Source organism: Folsomia candida, unplaced genomic scaffold (assembly GCF_002217175.1).
Source record: "Folsomia candida strain VU population unplaced genomic scaffold, ASM221717v1 Fcan01_Sc001, whole genome shotgun sequence".
Classification (NCBI taxonomy): domain Eukaryota; kingdom Metazoa; phylum Arthropoda; class Collembola; order Entomobryomorpha; family Isotomidae; genus Folsomia; species Folsomia candida.
This window is the reverse complement of record NW_019091193.1, coordinates 28,504,306-28,529,287: the sequence shown is the minus strand read 5'-3', so window position 1 is coordinate 28,529,287 and position 24,982 is coordinate 28,504,306. Positions and strand designations below refer to the sequence as shown.

The 24,982-nt window shown below is 38.5% G+C and overlaps 2 protein-coding genes across 3 annotated transcripts; both read left to right on the top strand.

Moving 5' to 3' along the window:
- Positions 1–6,996: 6,996 nt before the first annotated feature.
- Positions 6,997–13,117, top strand: LOC110859033 (protein yippee-like 2). Its single transcript, XM_022107899.2, has 5 exons — positions 6,997–7,593; positions 8,334–8,516; positions 10,245–10,288; positions 10,619–10,727; positions 10,828–13,117. Exons 2-5 carry the CDS (start codon positions 8,346–8,348, stop codon positions 10,915–10,917), a joined length of 414 nt encoding a protein of 137 aa, XP_021963591.1. The 5' UTR covers positions 6,997–7,593; positions 8,334–8,345; the 3' UTR covers positions 10,918–13,117.
- A 3,969-nt stretch (positions 13,118–17,086) lies between these two features.
- Positions 17,087–24,968, top strand: LOC110850584. 2 transcript variants are annotated; one of them, XM_022098016.2, is made up of 6 exons: positions 17,123–18,189; positions 20,157–20,477; positions 20,545–20,769; positions 21,514–21,653; positions 21,774–21,867; positions 23,991–24,968. In XM_022098016.2, exons 1-6 carry the CDS (start codon positions 17,957–17,959, stop codon positions 24,181–24,183), a joined length of 1,206 nt encoding a protein of 401 aa, XP_021953708.1. In that variant the 5' UTR covers positions 17,123–17,956; the 3' UTR covers positions 24,184–24,968. The 2 variants fall into 2 exon arrangements, with proteins under 2 accessions (XP_035702681.1, XP_021953708.1); XM_035846788.1 differs by lacking the exons at positions 21,514–21,653; positions 21,774–21,867 and adding an exon at positions 22,146–22,403 and having other exon boundaries at positions 17,087–18,189.
- The last annotated feature ends 14 nt before the right edge of the window (positions 24,969–24,982 follow it).

The window sequence follows — 24,982 nt, the reverse complement described above, 5'->3', positions numbered from 1 at the left end:
TGATTACTAAGATTAGTGTGAAGTGAATTACGAAGATCACATTTCGACAGAAGGAGAAGAAGAAGTGTTACCAAAATTTATAAGTATTTTTTGTGTCATCACTTTCAGTCATCGGCGTCGTTTCATTGCTTGGCTGCGGTGCTGCTGGTGACCATCCGAAGCGAATTTAATGAACCTAACCCTCAAGGCTAGCAAGTTTCATTAGTTAGTGGCGTTGGTTCGCAGTACGTAGGATACGAACGTACAACGGAGATTACTACACGACGACGATATTATATTTGAGCTTATATTTTCCTTTCATCATTTCATTCCTTGTTTTTTGTTGTTAATTCTCTGTGCAAAACTCGGCCTGCGTTTTATTCATGAGTCGTGTTTGCAGCATCGCACCTCAATAATAATACAGATATAGGTAATTTTGGCAGCTACGAGTAAATAAATATGCGTTATACGACGACGACGACGATATGGCAGAGATGTGGTTGGTTGGTGATTATCTTTCTGTACCTAGAGAAAAAAGTACATCTTATTTTACTTCTTGCGTTTCTTTTCCCCTTTTCCATCTGCTGTTACGTATGATTTTTATGTATTATTCTCCATCGAGTTAGTAAAGTAAAATCAAAGGTTTTTTTATTATTTCGGGATGAAAATTAGTGAAAATGTGGTGAGAGTGAGAGTTTATAAGGACTGATGAAATTATTCGTTACATACAATTTGTCCGATCTCTAACTAATAATGGAGGTCCCCCAGCAAATGCTGTTAGATTTTGAGCCAACTAGTCTGAATCGAACACGAATTTCATTAGTTTGAAATTTGCAAAAGACATGATCTCCCTATGCGCAGTTTTGGCCATTTGCAAATTTCATACTAATTAAGTTTGTGATCGATTGACACTAATTTGTTCAAAATCGGAAAGCATACGCTGGGAGATCTCCATTCTTAGTTATTTCTTTATTATTAACGAGCTGAGATGTGTTTGTGAATTAAATAAGCAAGTTCTCTCTCTCTCTGTTGTATCAACTAATTATCTGCATTATATAAATTTAAGAAATTAAATTAAGTTGGTCCAAATCCGGGAGAAGAAGATTGGATTGGATCGTTAATCGTGGTGCGATTAATTAATCTAAAAAGATATGCGTACAAGGAGCGAGGAGCAGAATAGAATAGAATGGAAGTTACTCTATCTCAAGTTTGCTCACGGTTTGGTTTTGCTTACATTTGCATTGCATAATAATAATATCATTAAAATATTTAGCAATTCTGCAGATCCTGCTGCTATTGTGGTTCATACATAAATAGTGCTCCTTTTCCTGCCTGTCATGCTGTGCTGGTAGTGGTAGTGGCTTCATTATGACTTATTTAACATGGGATCAGCACAATTAGAATTTGACAATGTCAAGATCATCATTACGATCTGAGAGAGAGAGAGTTATTAATATTGGTCTAAATTTTATTGCACGCCACACACACAGAGAAGCAGTAAATATTGTTATTAATAAAGGACGGATATGTATGTATTTACGAAAAATCGCGGAAATATGTATTTAATATCTAGGGAAAAAACGCCAAAATATTTACAAATTATGTACAAAAAAATAATCATACTAATTTTTGTAAAATTTGTACGTTTGAATGGATTTTTTGTGGTCCAATTCCTTTTATTAAAAAAATTTCGTCTCACATTTTGAAATCTTAATAAAATATATGTATTTCTTAATATGTAGGTTGAAAATAAATACATATCCTCCCTCTGCTTATTAATACGCAGTAATTAGTTTGGTACATGTGCATTTAGCGTGCCCTTATAAAATGGCAAATATTACGAAAGATTCTCATTTAATTTCATCCTTGGATAATTCATGGTCTGATGGATATGGATTGATTTTTATTTTTAAAAAAGAACAAAAACTCGCCTTATTTCCACACGGGCTTGGCCTGCAGCATATTAATAATTGGGACTGATTGTTCTTTTTGCTTTCGTTATTTTATGCAAAGTTTTTTGAAGAGGTTGAAAAAGTTTTTCTCTTTTATCTCCTCTCAATTCTAATGAGGATCCATTCACGAAAAAATAAATTGAAAACAAAAGCCCGAGTTTTCGTATCCTATTATCCACCACTTTAGGGAAAATAAAAGGCTAAAAGTTTGCATGAGGAGAGAAAATGGCTCACGGGTTTCCTTCGCAAGTAAAAATTTGAAAAGCTTTATCCTGCAGAAATTTGGCCCAATTTGCTCCAGAAAAAGCTACATTTGTGTAGAAAACTAAGCACTGTTCTGCAGAATAAAATCCATACAAATTTTCTGCAAGATTAGGCAAAAAAATTATGCAGAGTACAATACGCATCTAGCTTTTGTCGATTACTGCAGAATTCCGCACATCGATTCCTACTCGGGTTGTGTACGTGATTAGTTACCCTTGAAGTTTTCTCGTTTTTTCTGGATTTTAAAAAATCGTGTAAAGCTGAAAAGTTACAAAACCTCTTTTCCCTCTATATAAAGAAAATAATTGGGAACTAATCATTATAATTATTTCCTCAGTCTTACCCAATCTGAGGAGGAATTGCTAATGCAATCTTGGATGGATAGACAGGCAGACGGACGGGCAGAACCCGCAGTCTGGGTGTGTAAGTAAGAAGATTTTCCTGTAAAACAATACACCCTCCTGATCTCCGTCTCTTCTTCTGTGAGTTCATAATGAGAGTTGATGTTGCCCAACGTGCTGGTTAATGGAGGAGCAGCAGAACGTTCAACTCCCACGCGAAGCTCATGTTCATTCAGTATTTTACTTTTCTGATCATCATAAATTCATGGTGCTTGTGGCTTTCAACTCGGCCAGTTTGATGTCATGTCAGGCAACGTGTAATGTGGTTTGACTGGGGTTTAAACTTTCAGTTATTTCTGCCACTATCGATTGATCATGAAGCGAACACGTCAGAAAAACGGGTCCCGGGGCAGTTTTAAGGGATAAATATTACACTAATTTCCTTCCATAATTGGGTAAAGTAAATTTGGCAGAGAAAATCCAACTTTTGAAAACCCAGTTGTGGGCACTGTAATAATTTAAAGTTGGAGAAATCAATTAGCCAAATATCCACGCTATCCGCCTTCCTTATTAAATATAGAAACCTGCACGGAACCTATTTGGGCATAATTTCAACTCCCATTTTTCATCCACCGCACTTAAATGGTCGTTATTATTACGGTGGTGATTAAATTTTGGGGATATGTATGTGTGTATGTATACATGAATTTAATAGTGCGGAGGTGTCGTTCGTTCTCCTTCCTTGTAGAATGAACCCCACAACGTATTCATTATACGCACGTACATAAGTCGGGCATAATTTCAACAATAGTCCTGGTGCAGATGGATGGACGTGCAGAATATTTAAGAACGGGGACGAAAAGCTATAGGTAACTAAAAATGGAGGTCTCACAGTGTATGAGATCCGATTTTGAGCAAACTAGTTTCAATCGATCACAAACTTAATTAGTTTGAAATTTGCAAAAGACAAGTCTCCCAATGCGCAATTTTGACAAATTTCCAAACTTACTGCACAGTTTCTCTTCTTCGGATGCAAATATCTCTGCCAAACGTGCCCATCGGGAGATCGTGTCTTTCTCAAAAGTCATACTACGTAATCGATTGATACCAATTTACTCAAAATCTGAGAGCATACCCTGGGAGACCTCCATTCCAAGTTATACTTTAGTTTAGTTGTAGTATTGTGATTTGTGGCATTGATGGGAATAAGCGTTTCTCGTTGGTCGTATCGTCGGAGAAGAAGGTTTTTAGCTTGACTTAACTGCATCTCATTGTAATCATGGTGCAGTTCGGTGACCTTACATACAACACAACGCTCTTCACTACGAGTCGTACTTGCTTATTACATGGCGTGCTCTCATCATATCAGTTGATGCTGCTTGCTGCTATTTAGCAATATGTAGTGGATGTGGATTTGTAGATGCAATGCACTTGTTCCACCAACCAACCAAGCAACCAACCAGGCAAGCAAGTTGGAAAAAAGTGTGGCGTGGCATGACAAGTGAGTGAGTGAGTCTTGGTAGTTGTTGTTATGTTCGGAACAACTCTGCATTAGTGGGAATGGGATGGAATGGATTATGAATTTATATGCACGAAACTCGCCCACTCCGGAAATATTGTTCAACTTTGCAATTTGCATTAATGGCTGGGGTTATATGCACAGTAGCTCTGCTCCATAAGACTTTGCGTTGTTCCACTACTACGCCGAGAAGTACGTATAACTCCTCACAGTTTTATTTAGCTGAGCCTACTTCATTATTACAGTATCGTCCTGGTCGTGGTCGTGGCCGTCGTCGATCGCCGTCATTATTATCATGATGAACCATTAATAAAAAGGCGACTAATCCTACCCACTCGAAAGTAACGGTTGTCGACGATATTTATTTTATTTCTATAAAAATCCACGACATAAATAATACTTGGTGGTCGACTTGGTGTTGTGCACAATTGTTTTTTTTTCTGCACGCGTGGATATGCATCTCAGTATCGTGGTGGTGATGGTAGTGGGATAGCCAAACTGCCAATTATTCCTCCTCTCCCTCCATGCCAATTATCTCTACATTTTAATAATAATCAGGCCGCTGCTCGGACTCTGACTCCACGGTTTGTTGGCGAGGTTAAGTTCAATGTCGTAAATAAAATACGCGTCGCAGTTTGTTCACCCAGCCAGCAGTCGACTTGCTTCAATACTTTAATAGCATATTGCTCCTCGTACTTATCTCTCCTCTATTTTCTTAACTTTCGTTCGATATAGATTTCCTCCTCTTGTCCTCCGTATGGCGTAGTTTAGCTCGGAATAGGTGATAATACTTTTATGGTGGAGTTTACGTTTAAAAATGTACTTAGGTGGATGCAAAGTTCATCATCATCGTAGTAGTCGTAGTAGTAGTGGCAGTTCATAAGTGGTGATCAGTATGCTTATAGGAGGAGAGCATCTCTTGGTTACCTCTCTCAGATTGCGTGGAGTGTTCTAAAAATAAGACGAAACTTGTTCTTCCTCTCCATGCAGGAAAGGAAAGGAAAAAGAAATCGTTCTCCGGATGATGAGAAAAGTTTCGAGTTTCTTTTTTTTTTACTTTGAAATCTGACTCTGACAAGAAAAAGGGCTCTGCTTCGATGACGATGACGACAAGGACCACCACAAAGTAAATATGTAATAAGTGGTCTGGTCTGGATGGATGGATGGCCGGGTTTTTGCATAAATTTAATGTAATATTTATGTATGCAATATTCTTTCCCATTTAAAATGGAAATAACTCAATTTCAACCGAGTTATGTTTCGTTCTTTGAAGAAGATTTGACGTGTCCTTCACTCCGCTCGTCGTCGTCGTCACCTTGTGTTGTTATTGTCGAATAAATATACAGAGAGAGAGATCATAAATAGAAATGGGCAACGAGTACGGTATGCAGGGGGCGGATATGTATGTATTTACGGAAAATGGGTGAAATGTGTAGTTAATATTTAGGAAAAAAATGCCAAAATATTTACGAAATGTGAAAAGGAATCATAAAAATACGAATTTTCGAAAAATTTGTAGGTTTGAATTTAACACTGTTGATTTTTTGTGGTCGAATTTCTTGAAAAAAATTTCGTCTCGTATCGTTGAAATATTTACAAAATCTATACATATTTTTGAAAAAAAGGTAAAACATTTCTGTGTTTTTCAAATAATATCGGAAACATTTATATCTCTGAAAACCTAGAAATATTAAAAAATATTTTGAAATTTAGTGATCTATACGAGTTAGGAAACACACCAACAAAGTTTGACCGTCGGTCGTCATCAAATGAAAAAGCTGAAAGTAAATACATATCCACCCTCTAATCGTATGGCACGGTTGTGTGGAATGAATTGCATCTGCAGGAAAATTTCTGCTTGACAAATTCGCCCTATTTATGAAGCTATGTATGTAATTGTTGCAAAATTCTCTCCAGAGTGACATTGACATTGTGTGTATTACGTACGCCACGGTTCCGTATTATGCTCGCCTGATCTTGAATAAAAGATCAAGCTCAAGGTTTGATTTGATTTGATTTGACTTGATAGCGATCCAAAATGCGACACGGTTCTCTCGCCTGATTTGCATTTGCGAAAAAAGCGTGTCCCATGTGGATCAAAAGAAGTTGGATTCTTCAGTCCGTTTGCAATTTGGTTGGGATATAAAATTTCATGGAAGGAATTGCAATACAAGCAACGAAGCTTAAAGCTTAGGTTACAAGCATGACTTGGGTACATGGATGCAGTGGCCGCGGAAGCCGTGGGGACATCTGGGGACATTAACATTGGCGGGTTTATATAACATGGGCAGGTGATGGGGACATCGAATAGCCGTGGGGACATTGTCCCTCTGTCCCCACGCTTTCGCGGCGACTGCATGCATACATACAAAGTTTAGTTCTGAATGAAAATAGATGCGATTCATGACATTCACTTGATTAAACCTTGGGCTGGGTGGCAATCAGTATTCTGTTCTGACTTTGTTGGCACGCGAGGATGGCGAAAGGAAAGAAGGAAAACGTACGCTATAGTCGAGAGTTCTTAATTTCATATAACTCATTTCCTCCTCCCATGGCTTCATTTCATCCTCTTCGATCCTCATTACCACAGGGCGGATACGTATTTTCGAAAAATCGATGAAATATGTATTTAATATTTACGAAAAAAGCCAAAAATAGGTAGGAACAAAATCATAAAATAGGAATTTTGAATATAATGCTCTGGATTTTTTGTGGTCCAATGTCTTCGAGAAAAAAAAATCGTCTCATATCGTTGAAATATTTACAAAATATATGTGTTTTTGAAAAAGTATGTAAAAGATTTACGTCTTTTTGAAATAATATCGGAAATATTTATGTCTGAAAGCCTAGAAATACGTACCAATATGAAACAATATTTTGAAATTTTTGTGATCCATAAGAGTTAAGGAACACACGTTTGACCGTCGGTTGTCATCAAATGAAAGCGTTGAAAATAAGTGCATATCCGCCCCCTGCTCATTACCTTTGCCTCCTCGCAGATGAATAGACAGCTAAACGAACTAACTAACAAACAACAAATTACGAAATTGTACAAAGAGAGAACCTAGTTTCAAAATAAATTTGATGAAAACATTCATACAAACGCGTCACACTTTTCCGGAGAAAGGAATAAATTGCGTCGTAGAAAAGAAAGCTCTGTGCATACGTTGAACGAGTGAAAGGCGTATTAAATTTCAAAACATGTCAGTTAATTGAATCCTGATTGAATTCTGATTTTGTTATTTATTATTATGTATCAGGTTACTAGACGAGCTGCTGCTGGAGGGAGAAGCCTCTCGCCACTGTTCCGACTGAAGGGAGAAAGTCACCCGAAATTTCTACTTGCACTTTCATCACCATCCTCGTCGTCGCATTATCTCTCGACTACTCCACTCCCAACGGCCACCAGAACTCCGTACGTACGTGCATAGCTCCTCTCTGCGTCGCATTTTCCGTGTGGGGAAAGGATTTCAAAGAATTTTGTTGATCCTGCTCCGTCAAACGCACTGGCTTGATCTACCCGTGCAAGGAAAGAACGGTGAGTGTACATTCCAACTTCAGAGAAATGCGTCGTTAGTTAATTTACAGAGACTGGAGGATAAAAGGCGACATCAAGTGCAATGACTTTTTACTAAGAATCGAGGTCTTCCAGCGTATGCGATCCGATTTTGGGCAAACTAGTGTCAATCGATCGCAAATTGAATTAGTATGAAATGTGCGAAGGGCACAATCTCCCAATGGGCACGTTTGGCAGAGATATTTGCATCCGAAGAGGAGAAAATGCGCAATAAATTTTGTCAATTTTAGGGCGCGCTTTCTCCTCGTCGGATGCAAATATCTCCACGAAATGTGACCATTGGGAGTCGTTTGTCGTTTGCCAATTTCATACTAATTAAATTTGTAATTGATTGGCACTAGTTTGCTCAAAATCGGAGAGCATACGCTGGGAGAATTCCATTATTAGGAAAAATGTATGCCTTCTTTGCCATTTTTTGACTAGGCAAAAATTTTGAAAACGCTACTTTGTATGAAAACGAAAAAATAAGTAGGTTCATAGCAGGAGTTTATATTTGTTGGTTTGGTTTGACGAGGAGCTTAGATTATATGAGAATCTGCTTGTTATTGCTCTTCGTTGACAGTGTGGAACGGAAAGAGGAGACGGGTTAAATTATTACGAGGGACGTAATATCCTCTGGCTCTAAGAAATTGAACCATACAGATAGATACGTACTTAATTTGATTTACGATTATTTTTTGTCTTTTCCCTCTTTCCTGCAGAGTGCTGCAAGGATGGCTGCTGTGGGTCGGATTCGTCACCCCTCGACGGGTGAGCATCACGCCTTCACTGCGAATGGCACCATGGTCAAGACGTTTCAAGCCTATCTCGCAAATTGTCACAGATTCTACTCGTGTGTCCATTGCCGGGCTCATCTCGCAAATCATGATGAACTCATTTCAAAGGTGAGTCGTCAAAGGGGAGAGATGGGTCACAAGCATACGTCGGATCAGGTTCAGGGATCAAAATGCAGTATTTCGAGCTCCGGGCTTCCCAGGGTTTGGATTTCCACGAATGTGACACCCACAAAAAGATGGGAATCTACGTGGAGAATACAGCAGTCGTACGAAAGTAAAGGTTTTGTGAAGAAATTAAACTTTTCAAAACACTTTGTTCGTACAATTTTAAAAAATACAGTATTTTAACAGCGATAAAAAATAATTTCTTCACGAAACTTGTATTTTCGTATGACTGCTGTCTTCTCCACGTAGATTCCCATGTTTTTGTGGGTGTAACACCCCTGAAAGTCCAAACACTGGGAAAAACGGCGATCAAAGTACTCTATTTTGACAAAGTATTTTGCCCATTCGTGATCAGGTTCAAGTCAAACACATAAGTATTCATTACAATGAGTAGAGACTTGTCCTTGTACATTTTCCTCATCCCAGAGATCAAAGGGAGACAGGTCCGAGTGGAAATGAAGAGTCAAGTTGTTGTTGCGAAAGTGAAAGCACGGGAAGGCACGGATGGACATGATATCCTCGTCATCCTCGCTCCTTGAGACTTTTCGACTTTAGTAGATTGAAAGAATAGGAGGAATTTTGTGTGTGTGTGAATGTTCACCTCATTGTGCCGGACAGGGTAGGAATTTCGCAAACTGCTGAGAAACACAGAGAGAAAGTATTATCTTGTTCTTGTTCTCTATACTTCTCGTCCTAATGTACCAACTACTCCGTTGGGAGGGAAGGCAGAGGAGAAAGTAGGCAGTGGTGGTAGTGGTAGTGGCACAACATGAAAAGTACAACCTACCACGACCACCACGACGGATGGTCCTTCAACTGGTTTCAAGGGCGATCGATTTTCAGCCTTTCCACAGCCCTACTTATACCAGTCACATGCCTGTGGTAGTGCTCAGCAGGCTTGCATATGGCGTAATAATGCATGTCCCAAAAGACGGCTGGTTTCCCTCTGTCCGAATTAATAATATTTACCAGCCAGGCCTGCCAACAATGCACATGTCGGACGTGTTTCTCACCGATCTTCTTAAAACCAGGGCTAAAAAATCGAGTAGCTGAACACAAACAACAGGAAGTCTAGCACTTCGGCAGAATTCACGGAATTAAGTTGGCAACTAGGTGCATTTTCACGATCGGAAAGCGCAGCCAGAGAGTTTTGCATGGTGAAAATGCGCGTTTTTGCCAACTCAAATCCGTGAATTCTGCAGAAGTGGTCAAGTCCCAGACTAACTTTTGTTTGTGTTAAGTTACTTGACTTTCTAGTCCTGGCTTTAAGTAGATCCGTGAGAAACACGTCTGACATGTGCGTTGTAAGACTTGCTGGCAGAGAATATGTAGGGGACGAGCTTTGTTTGATCAGCATCAACTTTCCTGCTTTCCCCATTGTTCTCTCTCTCGTACTCCTGAATTAATGACACCCAAAATTATGAAGAAGGTTGACTGCAGGAGAAGAATTCCTAATTCTTTACTCTCTCTTTCTCTGCCATCCATTAGCCTTCTTCTTCTCATGATTACTTTCTCCCGACTTTTTGCGATGCGAATGATATGATCAAAGGTGCCCACGTATTGGGCGAGCCAGCTCATCCAAATTTTATGAAGTATTAAGACTGCAAAATGAAAACTAATCTGGAAATTAGGCAGCGTAATGAGCAATTTTGTTTCTTCTTGTTTTTCCAGTCATTTCAAGGGAGTCAAGGACGGGCGTACCTCTTCAATTCTGTGTAAGCTTAAGCTAGTAAAATATTAAATTGCGTGCGGGCAGTGTTTCGGGTGGAAATAACCACTTGCAAGAAAGTGGTTTCTTGCAGCTACATATTTTCCTCTGCAAGATATTCAAGACACAAGAAACTGCGTCTCGTCGCGCACGGCGCTTGGCTGGATGGCGGATATTTTTTGCGGTTTCTTGCACCTCGCATTTCTTGCGTTTCTTGCTTTACGTGCAAGAAATGTGGCAAACCCGCAAGAACCACTGAAACACTGCAAGTACATGAACGGGCGGATCAATGTTTTATGTTTTGGTTAATGTTTTTCTAACTCTTGCTCGTTTTCAGGGTGAACGTGGGCTGTGGTCCCGCCGAGGAACGCGTCCTTCTCACCGGACTTCACGCCGTGGCTGATATCTATTGTGAATGCTGTCGTACCACGCTGGGTTGGAAATATGTGAGTTATTCCGGGAATATTTTATCACTCCACTTTTTATCACGATGTAGGGTCGGAATTTCAATTATTCTTATTATTACTTTGACCCCTTTTTGTCCAGGAGCATGCCTTTGAATCTAGTCAAAAGTACAAAGAAGGAAAGTACATCATCGAATTAGCCCACATGGTGAAGGAGAATCAGTGGGATTGAGACAGAGCCGCCAGGGTCAACCAAATCTTCGGCTTGACGACGCAATTGTACAACACCACTCCACCGACGACATCACCCCTGCAGGACTGTGATCCTCTTCTCTACGACCCTTGGGTCATTCCTGACGAACCCGTCGTGATGATCAACATTGTACAAGTTCCGAACCAGCAAGACGTCATCGAAGCGAGGTGTCCATCTCTCCTCTCCTGTCTCACACTCTTCCATCGCCTCGTCTCTTTCATATGGCAGAGTGTTTGGCGGTGACCCTGGCGCCCCAGATTCACCGAGTCTCGTCGTCCCTTCTCCTCCTCCTGTTCCCCCCTCTACGTTATGCTACCTTTGATCTACTACTACTCAATATCTGTCCACTACTACTACTATTACTACTATTCATGATATGTACTTTTATACGCGTCCAATCAGTCCAACAGGAAAGACGTGTCTCTCGATCTCTTCAACAGCAACAACTACACACCAATTCAGATTGGCTCCAGCTCATACAACAAAACTACAAAGAAATGAAACCAAAACCTCTCTGTGACTCTCAGGAGTATCAAAACTTCAAAACTGCAGACCAGAAAGAAAACAGTGAAACCGTACGCGCGTTGTTATATAATATATAAAACTTAGCTAACTAAGATTACACATACTTGCATATGTTTACTTGTAGCGGAATCAAGATCATTTTTAAGGAAACTCATTGTTATTGCATTTATAAGCTTAAAAATACATATATCTATCTACGTTGTTAAATTATATGTAGGTAAATCGCTGGCGAATGTGTTATTAGTGGTGAATGACTATAAATATGTAACATGACGAGGTACGAATGCATGTAAATTAACTTAAGACGTGCATACATACATAAAGAAAGAGTAGATGAATCTTATGCGGCATGGATTGAATCATTCGGATCGTTATACTACGTAAAAAAATGTTTAAACTAATTTATTTACCAAGTAAAAAAACCATTGTCGTGCGTGAAAATGTGGTAGTCTTTCGATCAAGGGAAAAATGTGTACAAAATGTAGAACAACGGTGTAAACAGCGATAATGCTAAGAAAGCAAAACAGATTTTATGCATCACTTATGAAGTAATTGATGATTTTAGCGGCTCTGTTTTAAAAAAAGAAACGAACAATTAATCAATCCCCACTATTGGTGCTCAGTTACCCAAATTTGAAACTAACTATTTAACCATAGAATGATCGACTCCTCCATTGTCCAGCCAAAAAATGTTAACAATTCTTGAAAAATGTTTATCGAAATCGAAATCCACACAGTGCTGTTGCTGCATGAAAATATAAAATATGAAGCCGTGAACTACAATCCTGTGAGAAACAAAGCCCCACTCTCTGTGATACAAAATGTCTGACTGAAAAAAGAGGAAGAAAACCAAGAAAAAAAATGTCGCCGTCGCCACCGTCGTCGCCGCCGCCGAATCGAATCGAATCTATGATATAAATCTTTTCGTGACCATTTTTTCTCGTCGTCTCCTCATCCTCTCCTGATGCGCATCATCATCATCATCACTACATTATATACATAAATACATCAATTATTATATCGCTGTTAAAAATAAGAACCCCGCAACAAAGAATCGTTAAACTTCGTTATTAAATAGATACGATATCCGAGATATACTAATATTATAAAGTTAATCACGTTTTTAGAAATATATATTGTAACATTTTAATTCAATCATCCACGTTGAGATGATTTTTTGTCGTGCTAAGAATTGCGTACATACTTTTAATCCAACCTTTTTCTCTTGAATTCATTAACAACAACCAGTTTTTAATACTTTTAAATTGTTTTACCCCGACTAAAAATAGCTTAAAAAGTCATCCATCAAGCTGCTATACAGAAGTAGTTACTGAGAAAATTTGCACGTCTAATTACTCTATAAACTAAGCTCGACGAAGAATTTTTTGCATGGAGTCCGTTACTTATGTAAAAAAAAAGAGAACGTAATTATGTATTCGATACTTTGGATGGATGGATGAATGTGCATGTGTCCTCATCGCCAGTTAAATATTTAGCATGGATATTTAATTATATTTAATTGTTTTATAATACTTTTTTTACCAGTATCGATTATATTAAAGAGAAAGAGATCGGTGTAAATTTGTACGGATTTATCATTTAAGTTGCGCTTATCGTTTAAATAAAATGTTCACGCTGCTTCGCTATACATAAATTTGATTTGTCCAAGTTTTTACTACTTTTTTCATAATATTTATTTATTTTGCGTTTACTTACTTTGAGTTTGCAATATTTTATGCAAAACTTTCCGGGCAGAAAAGTTTGAGGTGGAGAGTTGGATTTATTTTTGCATTAATAGTTTCGTCCTTTCCTCCTCGTTATTTATTTAAATATTTAGCTGCAAGTTTTCCTTTCTTCGTTTAAACAGCATTTATGGCTCTGTTTAATAACAAGGTTTTAGTAATTGCGACGTCGTTGTATTTATGTCATGCTGCATGCTATGCATTATATACTTGGATGCAGAGTAATTAGGAACGTTATTAGTTCCTATTTAGTAGCTTATTATGTTTAAAGTGCAAGGTTCTCAGACTTTTTAGCGCACATTTTCCTTGGCGTTCGCGATCAGTGTTTCGTTTCTTGCGGGTTTTTCTACATTTCTTGCACAGCAAAGGAAGAAACGCAAGAAATACGAGGTGCAAGAAACTGGGAGAAAGTGCAAGAAATGTGCGCCATCAAGCAAGGTCATTTCTCGCACCTGACATTTCTTACGGGTCAAAATACCTGCAAGAAACCACTTTCTTTCCGTTATTTCTTGCACCCGAAACACTGTTGGCCATACTGGATGCAAGGAACCACTTCGTCACAAAAGGCTAGGGGTTGTTTATAGATACCTAAAAAAGTGAATGATATTACGTAAAAGTTACAGTTTTAAAAATATACATAAAAAATCCACACAATTCTGTGATCGACTAACCAAATCTATAGGCGCACGTTGCCATAAATTCTGTTTAATACGTAGAACCGCGATGTCACACGGGAGAAAGAAACAACGCATAAAAAGTTATCGTTACCGTTTCTCCCTATATTTTTGGCTAACTGCGTAGGTAGGTCGGGCATTATTGGATACTTGAATAAGTACGCAGTGAAATTGGCTTTTATTACGCAATCTATATTGAAATAGGCCACAAACAATGTTTACACACACAACACAACACAGACAGACGGACCGACCTGTACTCTATATTTGTAACTTATTGCGAATCGCAATTTGCCATGTGCAATATACATTTATGACTTTGAAGGGAGAAAGTCAGTCCTACCTTAAATTTTGCTGGTGCGGGTACATCATTCACTTTCACTTGTTAATTAATTAACATTCACCACCACCAACCACCAACCAACCAAGCAAGCAACCACCACATATTGATATTTTATGCCTTCTCCGATCTATAAACCTTTCACCATCGCCACCACCACCATTGTGACTAACTAATTAGACTCACCGTCGCGGTGAAAGTATCTAAGCCGTCGGGGGTCAGAGTTTACTTATGATTATTATAAGCCTGCCTGCTTCCTTCTTCTAAATGTAACGGATAAGTACATAAATACATATATGTATTTATCATATATGATAAGTAAGTAGATGCAGAAATTTTGCATGCAAAAATATTTAACGAGAAGGGAGAGAGAAAAAATGCAAAGAACAATCCTCTACAGTCGAGACATATTTGAGAAGAAAGAATATTAAGTATTAAGCAGCTTAAGAAATAAATACGCGGTGTACCCTATTTTCTAAATGTGTAAAATAATCACGAAAAAATTTTCAACTTTCATCATCCCTTTTGCCTGTTGTATCGCACATGATGAAATATATTAGTAATTAATTAATTAGTAGCATTAACTACTCTCGGTCCTCCTCCTTCCTACTAAAACTATCGATATTACGTATTAATGCACCTCCTAAATCTCCATCCCTGCTGCCTGAGTGCTACTTAACTTAAACCACTCCGATCGATCGCATGATTAGGAAAAGAATATCTCTGAAAGTCAAAATTTCTGAGTGTGCATAATAATGAATAATCTGGTGCTAAAATGAAAACTCTGCAATACGGAAACTTATTTACTTGATGAGAAAATAAATAAATAAAAATAGTAGGAATAGTTAACTAACTAACTATTTATCTCTATTATATACCAAACCGCATTATGGAAAAAGTACAATTGCGAGATCGATATGTTTATTAAATTATAGAGCGTATTACGGAAAAATTATAAATATGTGTACATCCGGTTTTCCTCTTCTTCTTATCTTCTTATTCTCTCCGAAAGAAAAATGGTGCAAATCGTCGTGGTTTTCGTCGTCCTAAATTAACTTTTTATTAGCCGAGTAGAGAAAAATTGTGAAATTGTGAAATTTTTAGAATTTTTCCTCTAAACTGAACTCGTAGGTGCACGTGAAAAAGTTTGAGATTGAATTTTCGAATGGGCTGCTAAATATTTTCTAAAATTGAGATAACATGTTTTGCTAAAACTATTTAATTGTTAATTATTAATTATTATTGGTATTATTGATATTCTACTTGTTGTTATGTAGGACAAAGAGGAGATATGTATTATGTATGTAAATGGCCTGTCGGTAAGGTCGCTATGTTAGATTTATTTTGTACCGTTGAGTGTATTGCGTAATAATTTTAGGGCGGAGGACGAGAACAACAATATGATCTATAAATATTGATTAGGTTTTAAAAAGGAAATAAAAATCTATATGGGAAAAAGAAACTTCAAAAATGTGGGGAAAGAGGGAAAGCGTTTTATTTCTTGGTGGAAAATCATATCCAAAATATTGCAATTTTGCATGGTCTGGCTTAACGGACGTATATGCCAATCATACAATTTTTTCATATATGTTTGATCCATCGCGGTATTAAAAAAATTAAAATTTTCAAAAATGTGGGAGAAATAAAGTAGCATTTTATTTCTTTGTGGGAAATCATCCCAAATGTTGTAATTTTGTTTAACGTAGACTCGATGACTGATCGCCAAAGTCAGCACATTGTAATCATTTCTCGGTTCTGGGAATGTTCTGGGAATTTATCTAAAATTTCTAGATGACAAATTTGTAGAGCAGGTCGTTCCCAATTTTTTAAAAATATACACTCCAGATTTTGACACTTTTTGAAGGAGGAGATCTCAAGTTTAAGATTAAGAATCCTTCAGAAAAATTGGAACGCATTGAAACTCACTGAAAAAAACTCGGCATTCTTTTAATCAACTTACTGACTACAAATTTGTCGTCCAGAATTTTAAAATAAATTCCCAGAGCCGAGAAATGATTAAAAATGTGTTGATTTCTACGATTTTAGTGATAATTCATCGACTCCTACGCTGACTAACGCATATCAAAACCATACCACTTCTTCTATCCATCGTGGTATTTAAAAAATCAAAATTTTTATCATTTAACCAACTCGTTTAAAGAGAGTCATCAAATCACTGTCTAAATTATCACCCGATTCTTTTAAAGTGTTTGCAATTTAGCCCACATACGTATCGCAGGATTGAATTGGACACAATAATATGTGCCCCGTCAGTCACACAATAAACTTGGTGCGAGCATGTATGTGTGTGCATACCGAATTGTGAAGAGCCGTGGGTGGGAAAAACACTGAATCAAGCGAAACAATGAGAATCCAGAACATTCAGCATCGTACGATCCTCTCATCATCACCACGATCGTCGCCTCTCTCTGGGGATTCACGATTTAAAGTGACCAATTGGATTGAATTAGTCAATTACTTCGTGATTGTGTGGATACGTGCCCATGTCATTTCGCATTTTCTCGCTCTTTATGTCGAGACAAAATATTATTATTTTCCACTTTTCCCATCTCTCTAAACTCGTTCCAGTTTCTTCCAGAACTTGAAACGGGATGAAATCGATGGCAAAACAGTCTGACTTTTCCTTCCTGTTTGTTTTTTCTTCTCCTTCTGAAAGAATGCATCGTTTTCATTATCATGCCAGCAAAAAGGGATATCTGATGACTTTCGAGTGTACGGTTTAAGTAAACGGTACAACAGTTTAATGTTCCGTGGTGGTTGGTTGGTTGGTGGGGGAGTGTTTAACTAATTGACTCTCATCATCAGTGGCTGCCTGACTCGTTACTGGTTTAATGAGTATTTTTCCTTCTCTGGAAGCTGAAACAAGACACTTTTTCACCACAATTCCACTCTAGTTGGTTCAGTTGCATTATTATTACACATTGCATTCTCATCTCACATCATCATCCTCCTCATGACATCTCAACACACAAAAGTTTAGGTCGGTTTAGGTTCATGCAATGGGTATAAGCACGATACGGACGTGGAGGAGAAGCAGGAGCGAGTCTGTCATATTTGATGCCGGTCTGGTATCCCATCGCTTGGTTTGGCAGTACAGGCACGCAGTCTTTCTCTCTCCTCAGATCAGATCGGTCGGTCTTTGGTCGGAGTGGAAAAAATCCTCGCCATAAATAGAAGGTGCCGGTCTGTCTCTGTCGTGGAAATCAGCACTCTTTCTTCTTCTTCCTTTCGTACATTTTTAAGCAAATATTAGACCCACACGTCAACCCACACCGATTTACTCGCCTAAACCAAAGTCATATCTATAGCCTCGCTACATATTTCTTCATTCATCCTCTCGTCATATTCCTCTTCCGCCTAACATACCATTCATTGTTGTATGTAACTTGTGTGGTGTGTGTGCATGTGTGCCGGTCTGTCTGCAGTACGAACCAACTCATAGCCAAGTAGAGCACATTGCTACCTTCAAACTTTCAAAATATTTAGTAATAATTGTTTCATCCCTCGTGGGAGGAAGTTGATTTAATAGTTGCGACACCACAGATCAAATCAATTGTTATCATCACCTTGAGCTGAGACCCACGACGACGAGTGACGAGAGAATCAGTGTCACAAAGTGCAGACTTACTCTATAAGTCTATAAGTCTCTTCATAAGTGAATTTTAAGACTTTTCTTTGGGAATTTGTGTCGTTTTTTTTCTCTCTCTCCGAAGAATATGTTTCGAGCCCTTTTTATGGAAAAACTTTGTCTGCTCGTGATCTTTTGTTGTTTGTCCTGCGTCGTTACGGAATCTGATGGGGATTCATACACCACCACGGATCTCAAGAACTACGTGGCCACTGCCGTCCTGCCCGATGGAGAACATGAGGTGCGGATGAGATTGGGAAATGTCCTCGTCCGTGAGACTTTCGTCACGAATCCCACCCAAGAAGGAGACGATGAAGTGAGGTAGGTGCTCAAATTAATTAATTCCATGTGCCCGTCTCATGTGATAGTTTTGTGACTGGAAGTCTTTAATGGCTCATTTCATTCAAGTTCAAGATCGGCCAAAGTACAAAGTTAATTAAATTAATGAGTATATTATAAAGTTAGGCAGAAAAAAATCAGTCAAAAAGACTTTGTTCTGTGCAAAGGTTGACTTTTTTGACTAGTCGCAAATGAGACGAGATTACTTTGTCCAAAAGAAGAAGCAGTCAGTCCAGTCCAGTGAATAGGCATGAGACGTGTGTGTAATGTACTCGTAATGCACAATCACTCTGGTCTGGTTGTTGAGTTAGGTTAGTCGGGAATTTGAGACGGATAATAGTTATATGCCCACACACAATTATTGGGTATACATATGTAAATATTTCGCACTAGTGGCCACATACAATTATTGGACCGATTGGACATACATAACTGATTCGCACTATATAGTGACTCATCTCATATGGACATATGACACATGCATGTATGTAAAAGGGTAGATTTTTATAATTCATAAATTTCCAGCGTCATACATATTTACACAATCTCATATCGGAGGAATATATAGGTCTCCTTGCAATAAATAAATAGTGACTAACATCTCTGCTGCATCGCACGTATAAAACGAGCGGAAATGAAGCATTACTACAAATTACGGGATCACTTAATATTTCACAGTCATCCAATTAATCGCCGTCTCATTGTGATTGAGTCAAGTTTTATTAAAGTGGTGGTGGTGGTGGGAGTATAAATAGTTGACTACGTGCAGCAAGTTAAAACTATTTATTACACATCGTAAAAAGGGAATGATGATACGCGAAAAGTGATTCATTTTACTTCCCACCAGACAAAAGTGAGCCGCAGTCATTCATTTATTTCATTTCATTGAGCATTTTTTTTCCGTTCCTCACAATGAATTCCTTTTCGCGGAGGGGCAATAATGTAAGTGAGTGAAGTAAAAATGTAACGTAATGTGCCGGTCGGTCGTCGTTGGTGATTGGTTTGTCGATGCATCGTACGATGGATGTGTGGTTGGTTGGTTGATTTTGATGAGATGACATGGATCATAATCATGCCCTCAACAATAGTAACGAGTGGGCTTCTCATTATTGCACTCGCTGCAGTGCAACAATATGTAGGTAGGCATGTGTATGCATCATTGTTGGGATACTGGCTTCATGCAAGGCGTGCATTTAGGAGCCTGCAATTACGGAGGATGGATGAGATTTTTTTAAGCAGGGGTAAATTCCTTCCGAAATTTTTGCACATGAATGTGAATTTGGCCAATTATGAACAAATTTGCAAATACCACATTATGTAAAACCTGACTGGTTGGATGTATTAACTAGTTTGAAGGATTTTTTTGTGTTATTAGTTTACCAAGTACTGGTATTTATTGACTGATACGTTCCCATTGTTCAGATTCTGAGCATCCTTCATTGTTTAGGCCTCATTTTGATGAATCATAATTATGTCATTGATTCTGTATTGTAGTATGAAAATTGGCAAGGTTTATGATTTTGGGAAGTCTGCACAAAAACTTGACGTGGTGATTACAATTCTAATTTCTTTGGTAAATTTCCTCTCTTTGTTGCTCCTTATTGGTTCAAGATTTCTCATGTGTCCCATTACGAAGATTGCATCCTCGTGTACTCGCACATATTTACGTAGTAAACAATGACTCCTGTATTTCCCTAAGATATACAAATTATTGGAATTATGACCACAATTTCTTGGTATTTTCCTTCTTTAAATGACGCAATATTGAATGTGCTCCCACTACCGGGTAGTCACATGCAGAAACATGTAACGTAACTGCTCTGGAATCGCGTGTTTCATTTTTCCCATGAAAATTGCATCCTTCTTCTTCAAGATAAAATGCGTAGTTGTACACGTGCTGCACAAATTATTGACAAATTTAGTAAAAAAAAATGTACCTTTTTTCTCAGGAGGGGTCTAATGCTTCGTCAAGTGGCGTCCGGTCCTCATTTTTTGCAACTCATCTACAAGCTAAATTATGGCACGATGACGGGTTCCAAACACCGGAAGCTTGTCGAATGCGAGGTCATCAACGATTGGAAGGCTGGGAACGAGTTTCGATCACAATTTCGAAGAGAGCTTGTCGCCCAGGGATTGCAAAATCTCGGAGTCCCAGCAAACCGACATGTTGGCGACGACGAGGATAGCGACGACCTAATAATGGCACAACTGCTGGATGAAAGTAGTAGTAATTCGTTACCAGATGTTGAACCCATCGACCTGAATCAAGGGTAATATTTCTTAGAGATCCATTTATTTTCCTATTTTTATGCAATTCGCAAATCGTCCCGTCCTCAGATTGGACGAATTCAAAAACGTGACCGTCCGCCTCCTCCGAGACACCGAAGTGTCGGACAATTTGAGGAAGACGTTTAATGTCCATGCTCAACAGAGGCAATGCAAACGGCTTCACCAGAGAATGAAGCAAGCCGTGAAGAGTGTCAAGGATGCAAAGTTATCATCATCAGACGATGAAGATGCGAGTAACAGTGGCGTTGACGGGTCGTCGTCATCGTCCAAAAGGTATGTTACTTTCCCCGTCAGTTATGCAAACTGACAATTGAGTTTTCCCAACATGTGCTCTTCAATTTTGACGAAATTAGCGTGAATCGATCATAAACTTATTGTTAGTTAATATGACATTTGAAAAAGACGCGATCTCCCAAAGGTCACGTTTGACGGAGATATTTGCATCCGAAGGGGAGAAAACGCGTTCGATAAATTTTCCACCTTCCAAATTTGCTGCGCATTTTCTCCTCTTCGAATGCAATTATCTCCGTCAAACATGAAATTGGGGAGATCTTTGTCTTTTTCAAATGTCATATTAATTAAATTTGTGACCGATTGACACTAATTTCCTTAAAATCGGGGAGCAAACGCTGAGAGACCTCCATTGTTAGCCGGTTTCATTTTTCAATGATATTTTCACAAAAATCGAAATAAAATATCATCAAATTCCGGTAGATTTTAGAAATCATCAATCGTTATCTGATTTATTTAGTTTCCTGATTTATTGTGAAGTTTATCTTGATTTATGATCCTACAATAAATTGCAGAAATCACAATAAAAAAATCATTCCATTGTCAAACTAAACCAAACCCCCTGCTCGAGTTGTGTCCGTTTTAGTTTTATTTTACAGCGCATGACATTATATTTATTTATTAATATAACAATTGAATGATAATTAATTAATTACAAAACGTGTCCCTCTTGCTTGCTCATACTCACTTTTTTCCCTTTTTACAACTATTCCACTGAATGACCAGGACGAAAAGCAGGCAGCGTCGGGAAGCGTTTCGGATGGGAATCATGCCAGGAACTTTGTGGTGCGGGGACGGCTCCCTGGCCGATAAGTCCGAGTCCTTGGGCGCCCACGTGGGTGCGGATCGATGTTGTAGGGAACATGGTATACAAAGACACACAAACACTAATTAAGCATGCGCCGTCGTGATTACTTTTTTTATTATTTATTTATTTATTTCCGTCTTAAACTTAACAAGGCACACGTCTCCTCATTTTTTGTTAGATGGATGCCCCTACCTTATCGACGCCATGTCCTCCAAGTATGGAATGTTCAACTACCGAATGCACACTATTAGTCATTGTACCTGTGATGAAAGGTTGTATTTCTTTTGATTAATTAACTAATTACTCTTTATATTTTGTGTTAATTAATGCTACATAATCGCCTCTACATTTGCACCCTGGTATGAAGTTGAGTTTGATTGACCAATAATTGCCTCAGTTTTTTGGCTCATTTAATTTTTCGTGTGCATTTCCCTCCTCGCTTTCCCCACGGTTTGAAGGTTATCCTCAGTTCAAGAAATGGGTCGATGCCCAGATTTTATCGTGTCGATCTATACTTGACCCTTGATGACCCACATGCATTATCCTTTAGGGCAAATTATACCACTCCAAGTGTCGTCCTGCGACGCACCAAGCGTGACATGAGCACCCTTCAACTGCCCGGAACACAATGGTGCGGACGGGGCTACACGGCCAAGGACATGACGCAACTGGGTGGTCTGACAGGGACGGATAACTGTTGTCGCTACCACGACTTGGGGTGTCCCTTCTACATTGAGGCGTTTCAAGAGAAGTACGGTCTCTTCAACTGGAGAATGTACACCATCAACCATTGCACGTGTGACGAGAGGTAAACCACCACCACCCACGACAGGAAATAAAGTCGGACAACTGGTCAGAACTTTTGACTGACCAGTATATTTCGAAGCAGGGGAGATAATTCTACGAGTTAGCGTAGTAATAATTGGTCAATCAAGTCAATCAGAAGATGAGGGGTGAAATTTCTTGTCTTTCTGTCTAGTCGTTTATCTATTTTTCTATATTTCTGGAGCAAGTGGCAGCGGAAGCTGTGGGAACACAAACATTGTAGGATAGGGGAGGGAGAGGTTTATATAAGATGGGCAGATGATGGGGATATTGTCCCTACGCTTCCTCGGCCACTGTCTGGAGGACCCGCTCTCCCAATTTGTTGATCTTCTCCTCAACTTTCACCAACATTTTGGGCAATTTTTCCCCGACTTTTGGTGAACAAAACTTAATCACCTTTCTTTTCTGGTTTCCATACAATTTCTCTTTTCTCCTCCATCCAAGTCGTTTTATTTCGCTGCACTCCTCTCGCTCGTCTCCAAATAAATCTCGGTGCGAGGAGTGAGTGAGGGAGGACAAATTGAGCGTAATGTGTCAATTACTTTTTGAAAGCCGTCTCTCTTCACGGAGAAAAGTTGGACCCTTGACAGTCACACACACACACATCCCATTAACCAACACTCGTGCGGGAAAAGCGAGAAAAAAAGAAAGCCTTGTTGACTTGAGAGAAGAGAAAGTGGAAAAAGTTTCTGATGAGGCACATTACGTTACGACATAGTTTTTCTGTCTGTCTCGCTCCGTGTATGTCGTCCAGGGTTTCGCTGTGGTTTTAACCACTGCCCAAAACCGGTTTTAAGCAAGTTGGGACACTGAATTTTTGGACTCCAGAATGTCAAAAAGTGTCCAAAATAGAAGAAAGTGGAGTAAGATGTTGCAAGTTCTTCTTTGTGAAATCTTTCAAAATATTGGTACATTGATTTTGCGTTACAAGCATTTTGCTGTGTAATACGGCATGGTTTGTAAAATTTTGTAATTTCTCATAAGAAAACATGTTGGAACAAAAGTGTTTCCAAATTTCGTTGTGTTTTTACAAAACTAAATGCTCAGAATTAATGGGTTAATGTACCCAAACTGGGCATAGATTTGCAAACAAATAGTTAATAAAGAACTTGTAAGATTTTGCCCCATTTTCCAATGTTACACCCTTTTGGACATTTTTGGACACATTCGGACGGTGTCTAGCCCAAAAGTAGGTTTGTACGTCCAAAACGAAACACTGTAAATGTCATCGACCGAGATGCTTTCATCCATAACTTTTTTGTCCAAATCTGATTCCAGCGAAAATAAAGTCACGCACTATTTCTCACTTTCGGAGAGAAAGTAACAAGAAATAAATTGAGAATTGTTTCCTTCTTTCACTCTTCGTGGAGCAAAAGGAAAATCCAATTATCTCGAAAACAAGTCTTCTTCTCGCATTTATTGGTCACAATTTCTCACAAATAACATTATTTCTGGGTGCAATTGTAGAGGAAAAAATGGCCGACGGGGTTTAAAAATCATTTTACTTGTTCGTTTGTTCAAAAAATGATTTGAAATGATCTTATTGTGTCTTTTCTCTCTAAAAAAATAGGTTTCGCTCCTGTCTCAAACAGACGAATACTGGATCATCCAACTTCGTGGGGAAGATTTTCTTCAACGTCGTCCAAACCAAGTGTTTTCTCCTCAAACCTGAAAGAACCTGTAGTAAAATGAGCTGGTTTGGGAAGTGTTTAAAATACGAGTACAAAAAGCAAGCGCATCTCCGCGACCCGATTCCATACTGATGAAATTAAGTGACGAATTATGTGACGAAGATCTTACATACGTGACGATTATTTGTTAACCAATTAAAAAATCAAGCTCGTAAATACCACCATGCAATTGTTTGTTATACGTTTTGTCGTTTCAATTGACGAAATAAGTTTATCATTGCTTCAGTAAAAATAGTTATTTTTATATCTCAACTTTGTTGTTGTACTCTCTCCACGCATTTATGTGTTCTCTCAGCAGTGTTTCGGGTGGAAGTGATCACTTGCAAAAAAAGTGTAGTTTTTTGCAACTATTTTGCTCTGCAAGAAATGCAAGAAACTACGTCACGTCGCTAAATTTCATACGACGTGTGGCTGGATGCCGTATATTTCTTGCACTTTCTTGCAGTTTTTTACAAATTTCTTGCGTGGCTTGCCTTGCAGTGCAAGAAATGTGGCAAACCCGCAATAAGCGAAACACTTTCTCTCAGTTGATGAAGTATGTACGGATTAATCGTAGCATAATATTTAATTTAGTTTCTTCTGTTATAGAGGAAGAGGAGTTAGCATTATGTTTACAAATTTGACATGTTATTACTCTTGTATTTATAATCTTTAACTTATTTATTGCTGTTGAAATCAGAAGAAATTACTGGCCAAGAATATGCAGCTACATACATAAGTAGTCATACATGAAACGTTATGGTAGTGTCGACATGTAATTTTAACGCATTGTAAATACATTGTTTTTAAATGGATACGTGTGTAATAAATTTTAATAAAATGACTAAGAAAATAAATAGAAAGTGCGGTGTAGTCCCTAAAAATTCAAATT

Coding starts and splice junctions, on each gene's coding strand:
- LOC110859033 (XM_022107899.2), top strand. CDS start 8,346: ATGGCTGCTGTGGGTCGGATTCGTCACCCCTCGACGGGTGAGCATCAC. Junction 10,289..10,618: donor GCGTACCTCTTCAATTCTGT/GTAAGCTTAAGC, acceptor GCTCGTTTTCAG/GGTGAACGTGGGCTGTGGTC. Junction 10,728..10,827: donor CCACGCTGGGTTGGAAATAT/GTGAGTTATTCC, acceptor CTTTTTGTCCAG/GAGCATGCCTTTGAATCTAG.
- LOC110850584 (XM_035846788.1), top strand. CDS start 17,957: ATGTTTCGAGCCCTTTTTATGGAAAAACTTTGTCTGCTCGTGATCTTT. Junction 20,770..22,145: donor TCGTCGTCATCGTCCAAAAG/GTATGTTACTTT, acceptor ATTATCCTTTAG/GGCAAATTATACCACTCCAA. Junction 22,404..23,990: donor CATTGCACGTGTGACGAGAG/GTAAACCACCAC, acceptor CTAAAAAAATAG/GTTTCGCTCCTGTCTCAAAC.